We start from the raw sequence: 26,609 nt of genomic DNA, 5'->3' as shown, positions 1-26,609 counted from the left end.
GGCATGGTCCCCACAGAGCCCCCCACTGAATATTGAGTCAGTCTGTGATTACAAGAAGAGATAGAAGCAATTGAGACAGCCGAAATAGAAGAACTGTGGCAAATTCTCCAAGAAGTTTGGAACATCCTATCTGCCAACAACCAAGAAAAACTCTATCCAGGTGTACCTAGGAGAATTGGTGCTGTTTTGAAGGCAAAGGTGGTCACACTGAATATTTATTTAGCTTTTTTTTTATGTTTACTGGACTTTCTATGATGTTAATTGTTAAATGAAAACTATCTATGGCATTATTTTTGAAGACATCCTCACTATGCAACATTTTATATTTATATATTTATTATAATTTTTATTCTTCACATTTTAGAATAATAGTAAAGTCATCAAAACTATGGAATAACATAAATGGAACTATGGGAATTATGTTGTGACTAAACAAAATCCAAAATAAATCAAAACTGTGTTATATTTTAGCATCTTCAAAGTAGTCACCCTTTGCCTAGAATTTGCAGACATGTACTCTTGACATTTTCTCAACCAACTTCTTGAGGTATCACCCTGGGATGCTTTTTAAACAGTATTGAAAGAGTTCCCATCTATGTTGGGTACTTACTGGCTGCTTTTCTTTATTATTTGATCCAAGTCATCAATTTAAAAAAAATAAAATAAAATAAACAATTTTTTTTATTACATTTTAGTTTTATAATGAAATAAATTAATATGGTGGCACAATTATATTTTTGTCTACAAAACTAATTTCAAACATTTAAGCATACGGCTTCAGATCAAAAGATTTTTAAGATCAAGTGTTTCAAAACTTTTGACCGGTAGTGTGTGTGTGTGTGTGTGTATATATATATATATATATATATATATATATATATATATATATATACACACACACACACACACACACACACACACACTGGCACCCAAAAGTTTGGAATAATGTACAGATTTTGCTGTTTCGTAAGGAAATTGGTACTTTAATTAACCAAAGTAGCATTCAGCTGATCACAATGTATAGTCAGGACAGTCCTGATGTAAAAAACAGCACCATCACTATTTGAAAAAAGTCATTTTTGATCAAATCTAGACAGGCCCCATTTCCAGCAGCCATCACTCCAACAACTTATCCTTGAGTAATCATGCTAAATTGCTAATTTATTACTAGAATATCACTTACCATTATATCAAACACAGCTGAAAGCTGTTTGGTTTGTTAAATGAAGCTTAACATTGTCTTTGTTTTTGAGTTATCACAGTATGCAATAGTCTGGCATGTCTTAAGGTCAATATTAGGGCAAAAAGGGCAAAAAAGAAACAGCTTTCTCTTACATTTACATTTACATTTATTCATTTGGCAGACACTTTTATCCAAAGCGACTTACAAAAGAGGAGAACATAAGCGAATCATCTTAGGAGACAGTGGTATGAAAAGTGCTGTATTACAAAGTATCACTAGCATCATAATAGTATTCAAAACAGAATAAAGTGCAACAGAATGTTTTTTTTTATTTTATTTTTATGACTGGTTAAGTGCTCATGGAAAAGATGTGTTTTTAGTCGTTTTTTGAAGACAGAGAGTGAGTCTGCTTCACGGATGGAGTTGGGAAGGTCGATCCACCAATGTGGTACGATGAAGCTGAAAGTCTGGGAAAGTGTTTTGGTGCCTCTTTGTGCTGGTACAACAAGGCGATGTTCCTTAGCCGACCGCAGGCTTCTAGTGGGCACGTAGCTCTGCATAAATTATTTTAGGTATGCTGGAGCAGACCCAGTGACTGTTCTGTATGCCAGCATCAGAGCCTTGAATTTGATACGTGCATCAACCGGCAGCCAGTGGAGAGAGACAAGGAGTGGTGTAACATGTGCTCTCTTTGGTTCATTAAAGACCAGACGGGCTGCTGCATTCTGGATCATTTGGAGGGGTCTAATTGCACATGCAGGGAGGCCTGCAATGAGAGCATTACAGTAGTCAAGTCTAGTTATGACAAGTGACTGGACAAGCAGTTGTGTGGCATGTTCAGAGAGGAAGGGTCTTATCTTCCTGATATTGTAGAGTATAAATCTACATGATCTTGCGGCCTTTGAGATGTGGTCTGTGAAATTTAGTCTGTTGTCGATGGTTACCCCTAGATTTCTGACCGATTTGGAAGGCTTTACTGTAGTTTCACCCAGCTGCACGGTGATGTTGTGTTCAACAGCAGGGTTGGCTGGAAAGACAAGGAGTTCAGACTTGGCTGGGTTGAGTTGCAGGTGGTGCTCCTTCATCCAGGCCGAGATGTCCGCCAGGCAGGCAGAAATTCGAGCAGTCACTGTGGTGTCATTGGACTGGAAAGACAATTAGAGTTGCGACAGAGTTGCGACTCTTGAAACTCTTCAGTCAATCATTGTTTTGAGGGATGAAGGCTATACAATGATTGATATTGCCAAATACTGAAGATTTCATACAAAGATGTACACTACAGTCTTCAAAGACAAAGGACAACTGGCTCTAACAAGTACAGAAAGAGATGTGTAAGGCCAGATGTACAACTAAACAAGAGGAAAGTACATCAGAGTCTCTAGTTTGAGAAATAGCCGCCTCACTGTCCTCAACTGACAGCTTCATTGAATTCTACCCACTCAACACCAGTTTCATGTACAACAGTAAAGAGAAGACTCAGGGATGCAGGCATTATGGGAAGAATTGCAAAGAAAAAGCCACTTTTGAAACAGAAAAACAAAAAGAAAAGGTTAGAGTGGGCAAGAAAACACAGACATTGGACAACAGATAACTGGAAAAGAGTGTTATGGATCTTAACCCCATTGAGCTTTTGTGGGATCAACTAGACGGTAAGGTGCGTGAGAAGTGCCCGACAAGACAGCCACATCTATGGCAAGTACTACAGTAAGCGTGGGGTGAAATGTCACCTGAGTATCTGGACAAACTGACTGCTAGAATGCCAAGGATCTGCAAAGCTGTCATTGCTGCACGTGGAGTTTTTTTTTTTTTTTGAGAACTCTGAAGTAGTTTAAGAAGTTCTGAACATTTTTAATAGTCATTTTTCACATTATTAATGTCCTGTCTATACATTGTGATCAGCTGAATGCTACTTTGGTGAATAAGAGTACCAATTTATTTCCATAAGAGCAAAATCTGGAAGATAGAAAATAAAAAGTTCTGCACAGTTCTTGCATCTTTTAAGACCAGAAATAGTAGTGCACTCATTCTGATGCATGATGCACAATTTGTGTATGCAGTGTATAAAGTGTATATAGTACGTGACTTATGGGACTATTCTCCAGTTGCCTGAAGTTTTTCTCTACAAATAATACTTCTCAATCAGGTGTTAGAAAAAATGAATAAAGGTGGGGTATAATTAATAATTGTTTATTTTACCATCTATAGGCTATACTTCAACGCATTGGTAATTTATTATTCAATTTAACACTCTCTACATCAGGGGTCGGTTTTAATAGTAAAATAAAATATTCCGAAATGATAGATTCTAAATGCTTATTTTAATGTTTGACGCAAAGCCAAACTTGTTTTAATCTCAAAGCATTACCTACCCATTTACATGCTCAGCGGGTCTTGATGCGGGTCTTGTCAATGCTTTGTCCGCAGATGGTTCGGCATACAATTCAGCACACAACTGAATAAAACAGGCCGCATGACTATGATAAATGATTACTGCCAGAGTAACATTCACATATAGGTGTGAGGGACTTCAACATTTTGCTCTCATTGCTTTCATACTAATTTTGCACAAATAAAAACATATTCGTCTCCCACTTGTTTTGCTTGCGTGTCATTGATTACCCCTCCGCGTATGAATGATGCGAAGATCTATTTGGATTTTAATAAAGTTTATCACTGAAACTTAGTGCCCTAAACAGCACAAGGAGTCTCATGAATGGACACGGAGTGGCTGTATCACACACTTCGTTGAGCAGAATATCGCACTACCGATAGTTTCCGAAGTTTTTTTCCGAAGAGGAGAGAGGGCGCGCACTTGCATGCATGGTTGCCAGATTGCACAAATTAAGTATAAAATTAGGCAGAATATTTCCAATTTGTCCAAGTATAAATCTCTGATTGAGGGGCCACATCTATTATCTGGCAACCCTGAGCATATAGGTCCCAGTCCCAGTGATCTAATAAAAAAAACTGAATTGACTGCAAAAAGAAACATTTTCCAGACAGGAGACCTGAATAACGCAGGTGGCTTCACTATCAGTGGCTCGTTTTCTCTACTACACACAACGCTTGCAGAATAGTGATGTCATCAAGTTGACCCACGTGAAACACAGGCAGAGCGTATCCATTTACAGATCCTTTTAGGTGCATTAGCAGGGTTTGTAACTGTGCGTGTCTATTTGACGCTTTATTTTCTCTGCAAAACCCTATGCTCCAGATGCATCAATAAACTTGAGGTGAACTGCGGTGCCAATGTTTACCGAACCGTGGGTGGCGAACCATATGGTTTGGTTTTCTACCAAGAATCGTTACACCCATAATATATATATATATATATATATATATATTTGGGATGTTATAAAATATTGATAAAATATCGATATATTGATTCATGTTTGGCAGCTTATTTTATCGATATATTTTTGAGGCACTGATATTATGAAATTAGCCAACATTTAAAGTCGCATGCTTTTCAATTCACTTAGTTGGCCTCTGTTTAACAGTCTGGCGTAATAGCGTTGGGAGACCACAAGAGGGCGATATAAATTGTATCTCTCACACACACACACACACACACACACACACACAAAGAGGACAAGCTGAAGTGGCGCAGGAGATGGAAGTTCAAAGTTTCAAAGGTTTTTGTACTACTACAAGAATGAACAAAGTGATGTTGATGAGTTTGCAGGTTAGTGAAACTGGTGTAACTGCACAAACTGAACGATTAGAAATAGTGATGTTTATTATGCAATTTCTCAGTATGTAGCATTGAGTAGGTCTTTCATTCAGGCTGTCAAACCACAAAACAGCATACATGTTAACAATAGATCATCCAGTGATGGCTAGAGTAAATAATCTTTGTCCTTTGATAATGATTTGGGTCGAATTTAATAGAAAAACTACGCAAGTTGCGCTCCGTGGCACTTCAGAATGTTGACGCTGAGTTTTGCCGGTGTGTGCGTACCCTTGTAGAAAATAAATAATTGTTTCTAATTTTAGAACACGCCATTTCGTCCGCCAGAAGCATCCGGTGTGCGACCCCCTTTAATTTACCCTGCCGCTCCAAAGTTGTGTTGAGAAATATATCTGAAGAGACAAAAACTATTGAGCTAACGAGCAGCCCAATTTATATCTGAAAACAAATCCTGATATATATATATATATATATATATATATATATATCGATAATCATAGGAAAAATCTTCCGATAATCGATGCCTGAAAAAGGCCTAATATATATATATATATATATATATATATATATATATATATATATATATATATATATATATATATATATATATAAGACCAAGTAGAGGATGTTGTCATGGTCAAACTCCCAAATATGGTGTCTCTGAAAAGCCCTGGGTGTCCTCTTAAGATACTCCAAGATTTACTATTGCAGCAAGATTGGACTTAAAAATAACAAACTTGATATTCAACAATTAATTGCTGGATCTCTGGAGGATAATGACCTTTAAACCTTTAAAGCCTGATGTATAAAATATGATACAACATTTTTTTAAATAAATATCACATTTTGAGTGAACTATCCAATTAACAACGGCAGACAGGTTTTGTGTCACTTAGTGAAGACAAACATGCCCTGTGCCCACAGAACCATAGCAATGGCGATTCAGTTGGTAAGACCCATTAGCGGCGGGTTGTGGTCTTGAAGAACTGGCGAGCTGCTCGACTGGAGAGACTGGACTTCTCAACAGAGTTCTGGAGGATAAAGTGATTTGTGATGTAATCCACATGAAATCCTTATATGGGGGGATCGGTGTGCAGAGAATCATGTGTGGATCGGTGTGCAGAGAAATTAGAAGGATTGACCACGGAACTGGACTGAGTGTGTTAACAGATGAGGAAAAACCACCAGACAGCTTTTCAGATGGCTTTATGGAGGAGTGTGTGTTTAGTGTGTGTGTATCGTGTGGCATTTAAGAGATTATGAGGTGACAGGTTAGATGGGCGAATCAGGATGCGGAGCCTTTGGTCAAGCTGTTGACTGTGTACTCAGCAGTTGTAGAAGGCAGAGGGGGCATGTTTGGAGAGAGAGAGAGATAAAGAGAGCAAGTATGTGTGTTGAAGAAAGACTATCATACCTCCATCACTTAACATAACACATTTAGTTTACACAGAGTGAAATCAGGGTACTGGGCAAAAAGCTATGTGCTGATTGATTTTTGCTTAAACTGTTTATGACCTTACCCCGATAAAGAAAAGCATTTAAGGTGTTTATTTGAACTTGCACTTTGATTGCTTACTAAGCATAATCAGTGTAAGATTGTGCATGTAACACACTGATTGCTACTTTCTCAGTGTTATTTAATGTTATTTCATTTTTCTTTATTTACATTTATTTAGCAGAATTTGCACTACTGATATTTGTGCATACTTTTGGATCTGTGGACTTTTTAAAAATAATCTCCCTTAAAAGTATTTTCACACTCTTGCTGGTTCATTTCATTTGTCCACTAACAACGTCCCAGTGGAAATGCAGTACATGCATCAAACGGGAATTGTGTAATTTTTGTAATTTTGTTTCTTAACCAACAAATTTCATTATGGTCTGCATTTTGTTTGATTACATTCTGTGGCGGATATTATATTTTAAACTTTTTTTTGGTAAAATGGCAGATTCCTTAATTTCTTAATTTTAGGAATTAATTTCCTTAATAGCTTGTTTTGCATAATTACGGACTGATTGGATATGACACATCATAAAAATACTGTGTCCCTGTTTACCTGGATTTTCCCCTTTTTGCAGGTCTCAGTCATTGCATGTCTCAATCAAATATACTGTATGTACACTATGTGGCCAAAAGTTTGTGGACACCATATATGCTTGATGAACCTTCAATTTCAAAACCATAGGCATCAATTTCCCCCTTTGGTGCAATAACAACTTCCACTCTTCTGGGAAGGCTTTCCACTATACTGTATGCAGTGACATGGCTGCAGGGATTTGTTCCCATTCAGACACAAGTGCATCACTGAGGTCCGGCACTGATGTTGGGCGATGGGGCCTGGCTTTCAGCTGGCATTCCAATTCACCCCAAAGGTGTTCAGTGGGGTTCAGGTCTGGGCTTTGTGCAGGCCAGTCAATTTCTTCCACATCAGACACTGTAAACCATTTCTTTATGGACTTTGCTTTGTGCATAGGGGCATTTTCATGCTGAAATAGAAAAGGGCTCTCCCCAAATTGTTGCCACAAAGTTGGAAGCACCGAATGCCCTAGAATGCCATTGTTTGGAGTAGAATTATTATCTTCACTGGTATTAATGGAGTAACCAAACTCTTTAATTAGAAGGGGGTGTCCACATATTTTTGGCCATATATTGTGTGTGTGTGTGTGTGTGTGTGTATATATATATATATATATATATATATATATATATATATATATATATATATATACAGGACTCGAGTTGAGGGGAATGTGAGGGGATGGAACCCAAAAAGCATCCACCTTGTTACCCCCCCCCCCACCCCCCACCATCCCCTTTAGATCAATTGTGTTATGTAGAACTAATCATGCAATTAAAATATTTAATTTTCTATGTTTGATAAATAACAGACTTTAAATATGGCCAAATAGTCAGTCAGAATTCGATTTCGACAAGTGTGTGTTTCCAGATTTCAATAGGTGAAATCCCCCAATTAGATCTTGACACTTTTTCAATTTGGAAATATTCTGCCAGGGTGACACTTTAGTCTACAATCTGGCAACCTTGAGTGCGTAAGCTCTCTCTCCACTGCAAAAAGATGCCGGTTGATTTGTCCTTCCTAGTGTTTACATGAAACTTACGCCACTGAAGGTAATGCAAGTTTTCAAAAGTTTCACTCACTTTCAAAAACTGCCAAGAGAACAGTTCAAGAAAATATTTGGTCTTTCTTTAAAAAGAAGAGAACAGAATGTGAGATATTGCTATGATGAGTGTACAGTTACAACATGTACGTGTTTTTAATTCAAACAATTTGCAGGATTTCACCCATAAAAGTGTGTAGAACAACTTTCTTACACCACTGTTTAAGCATCCTTCATAGAAACAGCCCAAACTTCCTTTAATAGTTCAGTTTTTTGAGTAGAAAAGATGCGTGTATGTGACAGTGGGCGAGCAATCAAGGGAAAAAATAAATAAATTTCATGATCATAACATGGAGTCTTTTCACAGAAATCATCATAAAATACAATAACAGGGTAACATGTGCATATCATGGTCATGTGTTCTAAGGGTCAATGAAGTGCTGCTCATTTTTGTCCAGATCTATTAAATAAAAAATAAAAAAAAATAAAAAAAATTCAATTTACACAAACCATTTACTTGAATACACCTCTTCTATGATGAGCTTATTTTAAATTTCTGAGTTTAAAGTCATACTGATATTTTTTCTTGGGCTTAAAGTAAAAAATGTAATGTGGTGTCGAGAGACAGTACAAAAAAGTCAGTCTCATTAAAAGCTGAAATACTTGAAAAAAGAAATGTTGGCATGACTAGTGCAGTATAATCTGTTATTGTTATTAAAAAAAAAAAAAAAAAAAGCAGGGAAACAATTGTGTTCTAAAATATAATTCATATTTAAAACAATATTGTCCACCAAATCAAAGTCATTGGGTGAAACCAGCATGGTAGCCATTTTGTTATGTTGACCATAAAAACCATAAAACAGAGTGGACCCCTTTAAACCCACAAGACTGAGCTTGAAGTTAAAAAAAAAAAAAAAAAAAAATCTAATTAATAATATTTAAATAAAATATAGATTTTTTTTTTTTTTTTTTTTTTACCTTGAAAAATGTGTTTGAAAACTTTTAGGAAATTAATGATTAATTTGTTTATAATCTCATGTATTCAAGGTGCAAAGAAAGTATTTGAATACTTTTTACTTGGTGGTTACACCACATGACATTTTGAAAGTTTTATTAGTAGAAAATGCTATACATTTTTTTTTTAATTTATGAAACCTAATTGGACACAAAGATTACATTTCTGAGAACATCACACAAGTATTTTAAGCTAAAAAAAACAATCTTTGACAATACCATCACCCATGAATTTTTTTTTACAAATTGACCACACACACACACACACACACACACACACACACACACACACACACACACACACATATCTATATATATATATATATATATATATTAAACTTTGAAAGAATATTCGCTATTTGTTTAGATTATTGTAGTTTTAAAAATGCAGTAACATTTTTATGATTGGATTTTTTATTTATTTTTTATTTTAAGATTGAAAGTCTAGGGCTAGATCAAGGGTTAAAAGTCTATATGTGAAAGGGTATTCAAAAAGTAGCAAAAATGATAGCATGGTAGAAAGTTTCCAGGACAGAAAACAAAAAGAAAGAATTCTGTTATTCTGCAGTTATGTAAAAAAACAAACAAACAAAAAAAACAAACGTTACATAAACGTGCCCTTAGTTAGAGAAATACCCCTTTCATTTAAATTCTTAATATTACTTGTTTATTGTTATTTTATCTTTATTTTGCACAGTTTATCTTTGCACGCAGCTAAGTTGCAAATGCTTTTGCAATTATTTTTTCCATAAAACAAAAACAAAAAAATTATATGAACCAAATGTGTGACTGAAATAATGTGTGTGTGTGAGGAAGATATAGAACCAATAAAACAAAAAATAAGACGATGGAAAGGAGTAGAGAACGGGAGGGGTCATGCGAGAGGAAGCTTCAGCGATGCATTCATTCAAAGGATGGCCGGCTTTACAATTGGATATTGTAGATAGTGACTCAAGTGCCTCCAAGTCTACAGTTTTGCACAGCTGGAAACATGGCAGTTGGGACGTGACCCTGGCAGAGAGAGAGAGAGAGAGAGAGAGAGAGACAGTGAATCAAAACCTCTGCATCACATGAGCTATGTTTAGGTCTTAAAAGTGTTGGGCAACGACACACACACACACACACACACACACACACACACACACACACACACACACACACACACACACACACACACAGACAGAGACACAGAGAGAAGGTATTGTTTCTGGACTGCTGAGGAGCATCTGTTGATCATGACACTCTTACTCACCATTTTCTCTCATGTCTCATACATTTTTCATGGTGCCAGTTTCCCTCACCACTGTGTGAAGGGAAGAAGTGCTCAGAATATTCTGCTATTCCTTTTTGTATGATTATAGATCCATAGTAATATGACTAAATGTATGGCATTAGAAATATTTTCTAGATAGCTCACAAAACAGTTCTGCTTGAACAGCTGGAAAAAATTATATAAGAGTCCTTATCAGTACTTCTGCTGAACGTGTGCATTTATGTATGTTTAAGTGTGTGTGTGTGTGTGTGTGTGTGTGTGTGTGTGTGTGTGTGTGTGCGTGCGTGCGTGCGTGCGTGCGCGCGCTTGTGGTTTTCATCTGAACCCTATTACACTACTGCCATCTGCTGTTTGAATGGTAGAAGTTATGTCACTGCATTGACATTCATTCAGCAAATTGGCTTTAGAAAATGGTCAAATAATGAAAACATGACAACTCAAATACTTGTTGTTTTTACTGTCTAAAAAAATAGTCAAATACCCTTTCTCTCTCTCCCTCCAAAATTTGAACTCTTGCTCTCCTGTTACATTGTTGAAGTTATTTGGTTTACGTGTTTGCTTGCTTTAGTTTTTCTTGACAGGAGGCATAAAAGACAGGAAGTCATTTGTGATGTACATACAGTTATTACTCCAAATTGGGTTGTTTCATCTCAATGTCTCCCATGCAGGCGAAGATGATGAAAACCGGCATCATTTCAAAATCAAGAAAAATATCTTGGTCTTGAAGCTTTTAATACTTCCATCTTGAACTACTTTAATGATCAAGTGTATAATTTTAAATAAATTCAGCTTAATATGCAGTGACAATTATAAATTAGCCATCTGTAGGTGGATGTCCCTGAAAGTGTAAACATGTGGCTATGTGGCACTATAAAAACATTGATCAGTTTGTTTGAGCATCCCGACCAGCCCGACGCGGCAACATTGGCTTAACCAATGATGTGGGTTTGGGGTTGGACATTTGTTTGATGACCAATGGATGACGGAAGCCTTTTTTTTTTTCACTGTTGTGTGTACATCTCTTGCGAAATTAAGCATTGTGAATGTACATATGACTCATGACTCAAATAAGTATGCTGCAATAAAGCAAATCTTAGCTCTATTCTCTCAGAATAATTTAGCTTTGTCTCCAGGTTATAAACAACATCCCTCATGTACGTGGTGACAATATGACCTCACTTTGAATCAGAGGATTTATTATCTCATTGTTTTAGAATCCAATTTACCTCCAAGTTCCTCACAAGAATACCATTAAAAACAATTGTTCTGTAAAGTCAGCCTTTTAGAAGAGGATGGTTTTTTCTGAAACAGAGGGCAGCTACCTTGCTGCCCTGTCAGTCATTGCCTTAACTGCATTTTTGTATAAAGAAAACTAGTTACAAACTTCAAAGGCACCATAATGTCATGATTGACATTCATACAATTATTTTAAAATCACCTTCAATGTGTTGTTTTGTTTTGTTTTGATGATTGATATAGATCTAGGAGAAAATCAAGTATGCTTTAAAGATAACAAGTGAATATATAAGTACTTATGACTCTAATTGAGAAATAAGCACATGTTCATTAAAATAAAATTAAATATAATATTAAAAAATGAACTGGCTTCTTTCAACCACTCTGTCAGATGCCAGTTTTATTGTTTTGATTAACCGTCCAACAAGATTGTAAGTTATAATGAATTTAGATGTGACTTGATGCCTTCCTACCTCTGCATACTGCCTAAGAAGGCAACATTTTTAAGGTTTTGGACACAGCTGTGTGTCCACAAAAGTGGTATCATCCCCTAGTTCACAAGAAGAACAGCCTTCTCCCACATTACAATGCATATAAGGGCAAACTATTGAGCTCTAGTCATGGGAGAAATGACCCTTGGCCTCAAAATGAATAAATTCACTATATCTTAATCTGCTGTTATTGATTGATCAATACTGAGGGTTAAGTCTAAAAGGTCCAGTCAGTTGGGTGTGAAGTAGCATTTGATTCTCTCACCTGCATGTTACAAAAGGAAATTACGTCAGTGGCGTAATGGCCATGATCAAGTACAGCGGATTATTTGTATCAAGGTCTTCAATTTCCAATTCATCTTAAATGTCATCTCAGATAAAGAGAGAGTCCAGAAGAGTGTTATGATATCAATGAAGAGAGAGACATGGAGAGATGTCAAGAGTTTAGAGGACTACACTGTAAAACTGACTGAGAGGGACAAAAATAACCCATGTGGGATAAATGCATAGATTCAGCCCAAATCATGTAAGCCCATGGGCGCACTCCAGCAGACTCATGGGAGTCCAATGTGGGGTTTGCCAAGATGTTCTGTATTTTGCTGTCCATTGGGACTGGTTTTGGTATAGGCTTTAAAGATATATTGAGAAAGCGCTAAAGTAGTGTAGCATTGAAACCGCCAGTATGCCAGAATAATTCTATATATTTGATGCAAAACATGACCACAGCAGTAGAGCAGTCATCAAGACAAACGTATGGACTACTTTATAAATTCAGATCTTGAAGGGAAGATAAATGTGACTAAATGCATTTTAACTACAGTATTCTCTAGTCACTGTTATTGTGCTGGGGTTATTATGTTTTTTAACTTTTTTTTTTTGTGCCCTGTTTTGTTTTAGTACCAATAGCATGGATGTGTATGCTAAATAAATAGTTTTTTAATTTTTTTTTTATGTATGGCTCTTTGTTTTTATTTTTTCAGGTGATAAGAAAGAAGACGAGGAGATGATGAGCCAGACAGGTAGACCTTTCATGACCGTTCAAAGCTTCTCTTTTTCCTGGCTTTCACCTACTCATACAAAACCCTGGGACATTCCTCGTAGTTTAAGTTTACAGAAGTTGAGCAGGTCTGCAAATTTAGTTCCATGCCTATCTCTTCTGAAGAGATGACACATTAAACTGTTCCTGTGTCTCGTTATCCTCAGTGTTTTGCTCTTGCTCTTATCTTGTCCTCGCAACATGGAAACAAGGGCAATTTTCTTGAACCTAATGAATTCTTTTATCTACTACAACTTGCTGAATGGTTTCTTTTACTCAGAACAAATTGAATCAAATAATATCCTGAATTTTAATTGTTAAAACTCTGCTTAATTGAAAACGTGATTAAATATTCCATGCATCGCTGTAATCTTAATTCTGAAATCAACACCAGAATGAGGTTTTTCTCCTCCTTAGTTGGCCAATAAGAAAAAAACAGACAATCAAACATCAGCAAGACTCTTTCCTTTTCGTCTCAACAGATGAATTTGTGCTTTCATTTGAGTCTGCCAGCAGCAGAAGTGATTAGATAACAATCATCCTCCCTTCTTTAATATAGGATTAGCCACTGTGGTCTGATGAAAGGACTATAAAAGATTTTCATTGCTTGTTGTTTCTGTAGGATTTAAGAAGAAAGACATGAATCTTGTCATTATGTTTTTAATGTTTGTTTTTTTTTTTCTTTTGGTCTTGTTTGATTTCAGATGAAATCTATGAGGATGATGTAAAGATGGAAAGCCAGAAGCAAGGTTTTTATTCCTTTTTTTCCTTCTGTGCCAACATGTTTTAGTGTTGATTGCTACAAGAGGATAACGGTCACCCATAAATCTGGATATATGTTTCTGGATATATGCCTAGTTATAATGCTCTTCACCATCATTAGTTTGTCATTTGATAAATTACTGTTGTCATGATAAATAGAAAATGTAAACAAATATATCTCTTTAATAAAAATCCAAAGGAGTCTTGTTTCCACAAAAAAAAAAGACAATGACTAAATGTAAATACTCGCACCGCGACGCTATTTAAGCACATTTAGCTATCCGGTTAAGATGTATTGCGGGTGGTTAGTGAATATGGGGGTATTTACACTTGGTCACTTCGTTTGTTTTGATACTGATTGGATTGCTATCAGATAGAATATACACTTTACATTTACACTTGACCACATTAATGTGTCTCCGCCAAATGGATATAAATCCGATCTTCAACTCCAGAGCAATATGCAAATAAAACATAGTTCACTTCCATGATTATGCTAATGCCAGGCAGCGAATTTAAAAGATTTGATTTATTATTTGATTCCAAGTGACTTGCCACGTGTGTGTCTATGTGTGTGTGTGTGTGTGTGTGTGTGTGTGCGCGTGCACTGTGTATTTTTAGGTAAGACACATCAGTGCACATCAGCTGCGCTCATTGTCAGTGTTTAGTTTCAGTTTTGTCAGCGATCTGCATCAAATAAATGAAGAAAGCTCTCTCTCTCCTACAATGTGCATCAGTTTCTTAATTTGTTATTATGTATTGCGTGAAGCGAGCCCTATGCAAATACGTCGTAGATGTAATGTTTCACATTTTTCCTTTGCTGTAGTACTGTTTGGGTGAAGTAAAGTTTAAATATGTGGCTTGTACAGCCAGATGCATTTACACTTGTCCGAGTTTTGTTTGGAATGCGTCTCACACCACCACTGGATATCCTTCTCGTATCCATCTTGGAGGGCATTTACACTTGGTCTTTTCATGATCAGATAGCAATCTGATTGGTAAAAATGCAAGAAGTAACCAAGTGTCACGAGTTCGAATCCAGGGCGTGCTGAGTGAATCCAGCCAGGTCTCCTTAGCAACCAAAGTGGCCCAGTTGCTAGGGAGGGTAGAGTCACATGGGGTAACCTCCTCGTGGTCGCTATAATGTGTGGTTCTCACTCTCGGTGGGGCACGTGGTGAGATGTGCATGGATGCCATGGAGAATAGCGTGAAGCCTCCACATGCTCTATGTCTCCGCGATAACATGCTCAACAAGCCACGTGATAAGATGCGCGGATTGACGGTCTCAGACGCGGAGGCAACTGATATTCGTCCTCCGCCACCCAGAGTCACTACACCACCACGAGGACTTAGAGAGCATTGGAAATTGGGCATTCCAAACTGGGGAGAAAACGGTAAAAAAAAAAAAAAAAAAGTGACCAAGTGTAAATACCCACTAAAACGTAGGTTTTTGCTCCGAAATACAAAACAAAATATGTATTAAAAAAAATGGCAAATGTGGCCCAGTTGTTAAGTAAATTGTCTCACTGTTTTCTCATAAAGCAGGAAAACAGGCAAAATACGTCTTACAGTGTGGTTCAGTATGTATAGATCTCACCCAAACACATGCAGTCTATGTGCTACCAAGCGAGAAAATTCACTGGGTCTTTCCACATCTTACCATTAGCACAATGCGAAGACGCTGAAGTCTTTACGCTTCATGTGTCATGCTGGGATCTGGATTGGCTCTGTTGTCCTTGAACTTGTCTCATTACGGACAGGGAGAGTGGCTGTCAGATACAGTTATTACCATGACGTCTGTGTGCGTGTGTGTGTTTAATGAGACACCTCGCTCCAATCCACTCGATTGTACACACAGACAGACATCAGAACATGTTCATTGACAGACACACACCACTGCACACGCTAAAATTATTCACCATATCACTAATACACACACACATGCGCTCAAAGGCACCGTCCCTGCTCCCTCTGGGGATTTATGGAGCATGATAGAATCTTTACATTCAAACCCAGAGGACAGAACCAGCCACAGTCTGTTCCTTCTTAGCAAACATATAGTAAGCACCCAGCATCACTTTGACTGCAGAGTGTCTACAGTGCAAAGCCACATAACTATATTTGTTTCCATTTTGTAATTATTGGAGGTGACTACATTGTGTGGCATGCTGCATTGCGACATAAGTTTAGCCCTGCGCAATGGCTATCAAGCCATTTTATTTGCCCCATCACTCTGGAATAAATTATTTTATTTTCAAATACCAAGAGTGAATTTTGCAATATTTTTATTTATTTTGTATGTACACAATTTACATACTGTTATATCTGTTTTGCGGGCCATTACATCAAGCTTGTGATGTTTTTGTTTTTGCTTTTGTGTATTTTCAGTGCATTCAGTAGCAATACTAACTGTGTATATTTCTTGAGCTGATTCAACATCAATTTTTATACAAATGAATTACTGTTGAATTAATGAATTACTATTTTATTTTTAACAAATTTTATTTTCATTTGACTCTTCGTGATGTCTTGACTCAAACTCACATATTGCCAGAGTATGTGCTGCATTTGATGAAGAACTTCTCAACCATTAAGTATGTTCTTTAGGTATGCAGGTTAGTGGTATGAATAAATTCCCAGACATACTTTGTAGCAACAAAAACAATGAAAATAATTTACTCTGGTTTTTATACAATTTACAAGTACAATTTAAGAACAAGGAAAAACTTTCATGGCACATACTGTATAGCACTTAAATTAGAAAAGAGCTGCCCGACTAGCGGATTTCTGATTTTTTTTTCTCAGAGTTTAATCTGGCATTATCGAAGAGTAAAGTGTCCATTGGTTGCACAATTCAGAATATCAGCAGATGTGGTATGGTCATTCGGGTATTGTTCTCATACTGTTTTATGAATACTGAGGATTTTTACATCCTGCTCGTTCGACATGCTCATTTTGGCATACACCATAATAAGAAAGTAGGCATATTCGGACGCAGGGACAGTGTTTGCAGTTTGCACACCCATATACCTATATTGTTTTTTTCAACAACTTTGGATGTATTTTTCCACTTTCAGCTTTGAAGGCTGTATCTATGAATGCTATAAATAGTTTTTTCTGATTAACAATTTTTTATTGATTCACATATTAAACACAGAATAACAAAACATATATACACAGAATCAACAATTAACCCATACTATTACTCCTCCCAATCCCAACTCCACCCTGGCCCCCAACAACATCCCAGTGGTCATACATGATTATAGACTCACACACACAAAAAAATATATATTATATATATACAGTTGTGCTCAAAGGTTTGCATACCCTTGGAGAATTGGTAATATATGTACCATTTTTAAAGAAAACATGAGTGAGCAGGCAAAACACATTTCTTTTATTTCTTATGAGATTCATATTCAACTGTAGGTTATAACAGAATGGCACAATCATAAAACAAAACATGGCAACAAAGAAAAAAAATGAAATGACCCCTGTTCAAAAGTCTGCATACCCTTAGTTCTTAATACTGTGTATTGCCCCCTTTAGCATCAATGACAGCGTGCAGTCTTTTGTAATAGTTGTCTGTGAGGCCCCAAATTCATGCAGGTGGTATAGCTGCCCATTCATCTTGGCAAAATGCCTCCAGGTCATGCAAAGTCTTTGGTCGTCTTGCATGAACCGCAAGTTTGAGATCTCCCCAGAGTTGCTCGATGATATTAAGGTCAGGAGACTGTGTTGGCCACACCAGAACCTTCACCTTTTTTCTGCTATAACCACTGGAGGGTCAACTTGGCCTTGTGCTTAGGGTCATTGTCATGCTGGAAAGTCCTAGAGCATCCCATGCGCAGCTTTCGTGCAGAAAAATGCAAACTGTCTGCCAGTATTTTCTGATAACATGCTGCATTCATCTTGCCATCAATTTTCACAAGATTCCCTGTGCCTTTAGAGCTAACACACCCACAAAACATCAGTGAGCCACCACCATGCTTCACAGTGGGAATGGTATTCTTTTCACTATAGGCCTTGTTGACCCCTCTCCAAACATAGCGCTTATGGTTGTGACCATAAAGCTCTATTTTGGTCTCGTCACTCCAAATTATGGTGTGCCAGAAGCTTTGTGGCATGTCAAGGTGTTGTTGGGCATATTGTAACTGGGCTTTTTTTGTGGCATTGGCACAGTAAAGGCTTCTTTCTTTGCATGCAGCTCAGAAACAACCAAAGCAGCTTTCTTTTTCCAAAGCAGCCTGTATTTCTCCTGAGGTTATCTGTGGGTTTTTCTTTGTGCAGTTGTGGCTGAAATCTTTCTTGGTCTACCTGACCTTGGCTTGGTATCAAGAGATCCCCAAATTTCCACTTCTTAATAAGTGATTGAACAGTACTGACTGGTATTGTCAAGGCTTTGGACATCTTTTTATATCCTTTTCCATCTATATTTACATTTACATTTATGCATTTGGCAGATGCTTTTATCCAAAGCGACTTACAGTGCCCTGATTACAGGGACAATCTCCCTGGAGCAACCTGGAGTTAAGTTCCTTGCTCAAGGACACAATGGTGGTGGGTGTGGGGATTGAACCAACAACCTTCCACTTACCAGTTCAGTGCTTTAGTCCACTACACCACCACCACTCCAACATCTATATAAAGTTCCATTACCTCGTTAAGCAAGTCTTTTGACAGTTCTTTTCTGCTCCCCATGGCTCAGTATCTAGCCTGCTCAGTGCATCCACGTGAGAGCTAACAAACTCATTGACTATTTATACACAGACACTAATTGCAATTTAAAAAGCCACAGGTGTGGGAAATTAACCTTTAATTGCAATTTAAACCTGTGTGTGTCACCTTATGTGACTGTAACAAGGCCAAACATGTATGTAAACTTTTGATCAGGGCCATTTGGGTGATTTCTGTTATCATTATGATTTAAAAAGGAGCCAAACAACTATGTGATAATAAATGGCTTCATATGATCACTATCCTTAAATAAAATTTTTTTTTTTTTTTGCATGATCAATCATATTTTCAAAATCAATGCCAAAATTTCACAATTTCTGCCAGGGTATGCAAACTTTTGAGAACAACTGTATATATATATATATATATATACTATATTGCCAAAAGTATTTGCTCATCTGCCTTTAGACCCATATGAACTTAAGTGACATCCCATTCTTAATCCATAGGGTTTAATATGATGTCGGCCCACCCTTTGCAGCTATAACAGCTTCAACTCTTCTGGGAAGGCTTTCCACAAGGTTTAGGAGTGTGTTTATGGGAATTTTTGACCATTCTTCCAGAAGCTCATTTGTGAGGTCAGACACTGATGTTGGACGAGAAGGCCTGGCTCGCAGTCTTCGCTCTAATTCATCCCAAAGGTGCTCTATCAGGTTGAAGTCAGGACTCTGTGCAGGCCAGTCAAGTTCTTCCACATCAAACTCGCTCATCCATGTCTTTATGGACCTTGCTTTGTGCACTGGTGTGCAGTCATGTTGGAACAGGAAGGGGCCATCCCCAAACTGTTCCCACAAAGTTGGGAGCATGGAATTGTCCAAAATCTCTTGGTATGCTGAAGCATTCAGAGTTCCTTTCACTGGAACTAAGGGGCCAAGCCCAGCTCCTGAAAAACAACCCCACACCATAATCCCCCCTCCACCAAACTTCACAGTTGGCACAATGCAGTCAGACAAGTACCGTTCTCCTGGCGACCGCCAAACCCAGACTCGTCCATCAGATTGCCAGATGGAGAAGCGTGATTCATCACTCCAGAGAACGCATCTCCACTGCTCTAGAGTCCAGAGGCGGTGTGCTTTATACCACTGCATCCGACGCTTTGCATTGCACTTGGTGATGTATGGCTTGGATGCAGCTGCTCAGCCATGGAAACCCATTCCATGAAGCTCTCTACGCACTGTTCTTGAGCTAATCTGAAGGCCACATGAACTTTGGAGGTCTGTAGCGATTGACTCTGCAGAAAGTTGGCGACCTCTGCGCACTATGTGCCTCAGCATCCGCTGACCCCGCTCTGTCATTTTACATGGCCTACCACTTCGTGGCTGAGTTGCTGTCATTCCCAATCGCTTCCACTTTGTTATAATACCACTGACAGTTGACTGTGGAATATTTAGTAGCGAGGAAATTTCACAACTGGACTTGTTGCACAGGTGGCATCCTATCACAGTACCACGCTGGAATTCACTGAGCTCCTGAGAGCGGCCCATTCTTTCACAAATGTTTGTAGAAGCAGTCTGCATGCCTAGGTGCTTCATTTTATACACCTGTGGCCATGGAAGTGATTGGAACACCTGAATTCAATTATTTGGATGGGTGAGCAAATACTTTTGGCAATATAGTGTATATATATAATCACACATATTGACAACTACACATCTCTCTCCACTGCCCCTCCCCGAGAGCCCTCCAGAAACACCAGATATCTGCCCCATTTCCCCACAAACAATTCCAAGCTCCCCAGTCTTCTAAATGACCCTTCTTAAAAGGCTGCCACCCTCCCCATGTCTGAGCACCACTCCTGGAATGAGGGCGCTCCAGCCGACCTCCATCCCCTTAAAAATATCTGTCTGGCGATCATGACACTGGTTAGGACCCAACATTTTATGTGTCTATTCTCTACATCAATGACCACCCCATCACCCAAAATACAGACTCTGGGGCAAAATGAAACCCGAGTGCCCAATACGTCACACACAAAACTCTGAACCTTCAGCCAAAATGTTTGGATCTTAACACACCACCAAAAGACATGGGTTGTGTCTACATCCTCTGATTGGCATCGCCAGCAGGTGGGTGTGTCTTTAAGACCAAGCTTATACAATCTAGAGGGGGCCGAATAGAATCGATGTAAAAACTTGAATTGCATAAGGTGCACCCTTGCATCTCTAGATGCAGACTTGATGTTTTTTAGAATCCTAGCCCACACTCCCTCCTCCAATACCAAGTTTAAATCTTTCTCCCATAGTCTCTTGATAGAAGTTAAAGCTCCGTCCCCCAGACTCTAAATTAGAGTAATACACTGATGCCTCATGACCTTTTCCAAAAGCAGTAATCAACTCTCCCAGAGTGTCTGCCACTTTAGGGGTATGTGTGCTACTCCCAAAAACAATACAGGGCAGGTGGTGCAGCTGTAAATACTTATAGAACTGAGATCTGGGAATCCCAAAATGTTGAACCAAATTTTCAAAAGATCTCAACACTCCACTCTCATATAGGTCACCGAGTGTAGTAACCCCACTCACAATCTACTCTGACCAGCAGAAAGGGGACTTATTAACACATAATTTAGGGTTCAGCCATATGCTTGAGGCAACATTTAAATAAATGTCCGAATTAAACACTCTGGACACTTTTGTCCATACCGAGTGCAAATGCGAGATAACTGGGTGTAACTTAACTTCTCAGATTAGTTTGATAGAAAGACTTTGCAATGATGAAATAGGGGCAAGAACTTCCTGTTCAATACAAAACTAGGGAGGGGCTTTCTCAGGTGGAAGCAACCAATGAGCCAAATGTCTGAGACCGAATGCATAATAATAAAACAAAATCTTGGGAAGGCCTAGCCCACCTTTGTCAATTGGCCTGTGTAACTTATTAAAATGTAATCTAGGACATTTACCATTCCAAATGAAGGACTTCACTATGCTATCAAATTGCTTGAAATAAGAGAGGGGGACATCTACAGGGAGAGACTGTAGCAGGTAGTAAAATTTTGGATTACAATTCATTTTAATAACATTAACCTTCCCAATGAAGCCCACCTGCCCACATTGCTCGAAAACATTTTTATTAAGGGGTCAAAATGAACTCTAACTAAATCAGACAAATTTGCTGGGAATAAAATGCCCAAATACTTAATGCCCTGTTTGGACCACTGGAATGCACCCAGCTGGAAAGCCATTACTGGACATTACGCTGTCAGATCCAAAGCTTCAGATTTAGACCAATTGACTCTGTATCCTGAGAATTTAGATAAGGAATTAATAATTCTGTGGAGGCAAGGCATAGATCTAATGGGGCCGGAGACAAATAATAAAATATAATCTGCATAAAGCAAAAGCTTATGCGCCATACCTCCCACTGGAAAATCATCTTCCCTTTTTATCGCGGCTGCTAATGGTTACAGGGCAAAACAGAACAATAATGGGGAAAGAGGGCATCCCTGCCGGGTGCCCCTATCCAGAGTAAAATAATCTGAAATTAATCAATTTTTTGTACCGCCGCTACCGTGTGTCTATAAAGTAACTTAATCCATCCAATAAAAGTATTCCTGGACCCGTATATTTCCAAAATCTTAAAAAGATAATCCCATTCTACCATATCAAACGCCTTTTCGGCATCAAGTGAGATGGCAGCCAAAACTCCACCTTCTGCGACAAAATACTATTATATCTGTATTTCAATTGGGTCAATTCTCTGAGGCCATCAGATGACATTCGGCGCTTCAGCTCTGCCTCGGCACTTTTAATATTTCCTTCCAATTCCACGAGTTCTTGTGCTTTGGATTTTTTGGTGAATGAGGCATACTGTATGATCCAGCCCCTAAGAACTGCCTTAAGTGCCTCCCAAGCCATGCCCCCAGAGGATACTGAGGACCAGTTGGTCTCCATATAGACATTGATTTCAGACTTTAGCATTTGTTGGAATTCAGGATTTTGCAAAAGGGATACATTAAAGCGGCAACTATACGATTTCTTTTTCTCATATGTGGCAACACCTCTAAATACACCAGGGCATGATCGGAGACTAAAATGTTTCCAATTGCGCAATCAACAACAGATTAAATGAGGGACTTAGATAAAAAAATTTTAAAAAATCTGTTCTAGAGTAAATCTTATGGACTGATGAAAATGTTTTATAGTCCTTACCATATGGGTTCAGAAGTCTCCAAATATCTGTAAGACCAAGATTTTTACATATCCTGTGAAGCGTCAATGTTGCTGTAGGGGCCTTTTGCTTCACTATGATCAAGGACTGAGTCCATCAAAAGATTAAAGTCTCCTCCCAATATTATATCATGAGGGGTGCCAGTGGTTTGCAGCATCCCTTCAAGATCTATAAAAAAGCCCTGATCATCAGCGTTAGGTACGTAAATATTAGCCAAAATCAACTTTTGCCCCTGAATTTCTGCTAAAACAATAATGACTCTTCCAAATTGATCTTTAATCTGTTTGAGACATTTTAATTGTAGATGTTTACTTATCAATGTAATGACTCCCCTGCTCTTACTTGAGCCAGTACTTAAGAAAACATACCCACCCCATATCTTCCCAAATTTTTCAGCTTCCTGCGGGGAAAGATGCGTTTCTTGAAGAACACTATGTTATAGTTCTTACGTTTAAGAAAATAAATAACCTTCCTTCTTTTTATGGGGTGCCCCAACCCATCACATTCCACGTGGAGAGAGACAATCCACTCATATTAACATTTGACATTTTGATATATTAGAAAATATAGATTGAGTGTCAAAAACAAAATTATAAATACCACATTCCATTATTAGTGCAACAATCAAACCCCAAACTTCCCCCAAAACCAAACAAACAGAAAAAAGAAAAACATGCGCATTAACCCCACGCACGACAGCATCAACCGGTGTCCATCCCTCTAAACTCAAACAGTCCATGTAAACCTACGAGAACCCCTACGACAACTTTGCTGTCGGATTGCTGAAGTCCAGTGTTTCTGTACAAATTTTGTGAGACAGAATTACATAACAGAAGAAAATCTATATAACAAACTCAAGCCAGTAGGTGGGATAAACACGAAGAATGTGCAGATTCATCCACATAACTATCCCAAAGGTGTGTTCCTCCACAAAACAAGCTTCAGCCGCTAGCGGAACCAGCACAAAAAAAGAGGCCGTTCAGTTTCCTCGGACAGTCAAACGAATGTTCAGTGAGCCGGCCCATTCGACTGTTACATGAGTGCAACAGATGACCCAATCATTCCAATGTCCTGCAAGAAATACTCCACAAAACAAACTCCAACCAATAGAAGGTATAAGCACAAAGAACATGCAGATTCATCCACAACACTGTCCTGAAGGAGTGTTACTACAAAAAACAAACTCCAGCCGCTAGGTGGAACCAGCACAAAAAGAAACAAAAAAGGCGCCCAATTTCCTAGGATGGTCAAGTGAATGTTCAGTGAGTCAGGCCCACTCAGCTGCAACATGAGTATCACACAATGACTTACTCACTCCATTGACTTTATGAAGGACAATGCTTGTTGGGGACATGTAAATACTTTGTGGCCATCCTTAGCATCTATTCTCAATTTGACCGGGAACATCAGTGCAAAAGCAACCTTCCGTTGATGTAAGAGTTTCTTGCATTCCTTGAATCGATCACGTTTCTCTCTTGTTGAATTTGCAAAGTGTGGGAACAAGAAAATGCTGTGGTTCTTCCAAGAAAGCCTTCCTTTATATCTCGCCTTGAGTAACACGAGATCTTTAATGGATGATCTCAGAAATTTGGCCAGAATTGATCGGGGCCTCTCTCCTTCAGCGGATTGCTGAACCAGGACCCTGTGAGCTCGCTTGACTTCCAGCTTATGGCCTGTTATATCAAGCAGACTCGGAAAGAGCCCGTCTAGGAATTCCACCATATTCTGACCCTCTGCTCCATCAGGAATTCCAACAATTCGGACGTTGTTCCGCTGACTACGATTTTACATATCCTCCAACTTTTCCCTCCAATAATCAATCCGTTTTTCGATATCCCCCACTCTTGTAACCATCTCAGTGAATTTCGTCTCCATGGCAGTGATCAATCAACGTATTGCAGCAAGATCCTCCAAGTCAGCAACGACTTTCGTCAGCATTGCCGACACATTTAGCAATTCATGCCGAATCTGGTTCACCTCTCCGTCCAAATTGACTCCCTGGTCCGAGGCCTCCAGGGGGGTGTCAGTTTGAGCACGTAAATGTCTTTTAAGGTCTCCAGAGCCTGAGAATTTTGAATTCTTTGACATGTTGTCTTCCTAGAACTTGTTATGGATCAGGGTGTATCAAATCTCATCTGTTTATATCATTAAAAGTTTTAAAACTAGCAAAGAGCGCAGAGCTCGCCGTCCGAACCTTGCATGGCGTCACGTGATTCTCCCTATAAATAGTTTTGTCTTGCCAGGCCAAGGATGCATAGCAAATGTACTGCTTGGATCTAACACAAGAGCCAAAGATACTTGCAATTATGCTCCCTGGAGAAAAGCAAAACAGAGAGATTTTTAGGGCCAGGTGAGCCAGAGCTAGAGATTGCGCAAAGACAGAGGCTAAATCTGAATTTACCAGAGCACCGAGCACCTGCGATGCATGCATCACTTCCCTCTGAGTCTGGATCGGTGCATAAAGACGCATCTGCTTTGTTTTCTCATGTTTGTGTGTGTTTGTTTGCTCAATCATTCATGTGTTTCTCTGTGTATGCGTGGATGTTTCTGTGTGCATAAATATGACCATAAAGCAGTCGGCAGACAGTATCAAAGTTCTGTTGATAAAGTATGTGAATACGTTTTCCATCCATGCAAGAGCTGTTTCACTGAGAGCAGGAGGGGTAAAATTCATACCCTGGCAGAATACATCTCATTTCAGCAGGAAAAGCAAACCAACCTTGAAAAATAAATAATTTATCTTCAAAATGAATGACACCCATATTGTTGTCTCTGCCTTTGTTTGCATTGGTGTGTGTGTCATCCCATGGTGCTTGGGGGTCTCTTGGGTGTCTAGATATTTAATGAGAAATTCCTAATGGTTTGTCTGTTTGTTTGTTTTCTAAAGATGATATACCAGATGCCGTAACTTTCGAGCAGGTGAAAGAAAAGCCTGAGAAAGGAGATCCTAAAGGTAATGCTACATCTGCAACCTGTTTGCTCTCATCTCTTGATCTAGCAGCAGCAGTTGTAATTCAGACAAAATCAAACAGTAAGTGATTAAGCATTCTTGACATGTAAAGGTCAGTTAAGATTTTCCACACTAGACCCAGTAAAAAATGTCTTTATGGACCTTGCTTTGTGCACAGAGGATGAGGAATGCTATGCCACATTCTGCTATAAATATTTGTCTGAGTAGAATTCATGGCATTATGCTTGATTTTATGCACCTGTTAGTAATGGGTGTAGCAGAAATAGTAAAAACTGTTAATTATGGGGGATGTCCACATACTTTGGGCCATATAATGTATATTCAATTGAAAATATAGCAATGACATTAGCAGTCTGAGCACTTTTTGGGATGCAGTGAAATCAGGTGTCATCGGGAGGCTAGTAAATAGTGCGAGTGGCCATAGGGATGAGTGTGTACAGGCGATAGAGCTTTGATTTCCTGCAGGATGGTTCATGAGTCTTAGTAACTCTAAATGAAGGACAGAGGCCTCCAGGGCTCTATGTAGCCCAGGTGCTGCATTCCATGCCACCCACAAACTATCCCACTACATTGATTACGAGAATGCATGTCTGTGTCCCTCTGAACTGCAACTTCAAATGCTTTCCGCAGATGGAGTCAGGGTGGATGTGTGTGCATTAAATCCTGTTTTGTGTCTTTCATCTTACTGGGTGTGTATATGTATGTGTGGGCGAGGGCAAAATTGATGTTATTTGTGGCCTTGTATCCCACTCTGGAGCAGACACAGGTGTTAGCTGGAACCGCACAGATGGATCCTCTGACTCTCCATCCCATTTGAAGAGAGAGAGAGAGAGAGAGAGAGAGAGAGAGAGAGAGAGAGAGAGACCCAAACACAAATTAAAGGCATTAGGCTGAAACAGCTGCTCCAATTCACCCCAAAATGGCAGCT

At 38.7% G+C, this 26,609-nt stretch overlaps 1 protein-coding gene across 2 annotated transcripts in view; it reads left to right on the top strand.

Annotated features, from left to right (window-relative positions):
• Window positions 1-26,609, top strand: part of LOC127412386 (ADP-ribose glycohydrolase MACROD1-like) — an 817,662-nt gene that overhangs the window by 750,656 nt on the left and 40,397 nt on the right. For both annotated transcript variants that reach the window (XM_051648695.1, XM_051648696.1), the window contains exons 12-14: window positions 12,989-13,027; window positions 13,749-13,793; window positions 25,598-25,663. In XM_051648695.1, coding sequence (XP_051504655.1) covers window positions 12,989-13,027; window positions 13,749-13,793; window positions 25,598-25,663 — 150 coding nt within the window. The remainder of the gene's footprint in view (window positions 1-12,988; window positions 13,028-13,748; window positions 13,794-25,597; window positions 25,664-26,609) is intronic.

This window comes from Myxocyprinus asiaticus, chromosome 21 (assembly GCF_019703515.2).
Source record: "Myxocyprinus asiaticus isolate MX2 ecotype Aquarium Trade chromosome 21, UBuf_Myxa_2, whole genome shotgun sequence".
NCBI lineage: Eukaryota > Metazoa > Chordata > Actinopteri > Cypriniformes > Catostomidae > Myxocyprinus > Myxocyprinus asiaticus.
The sequence above is the reverse complement of the archived record's forward strand: the minus strand, read 5'-3'. Positions and strand labels throughout refer to the sequence as shown.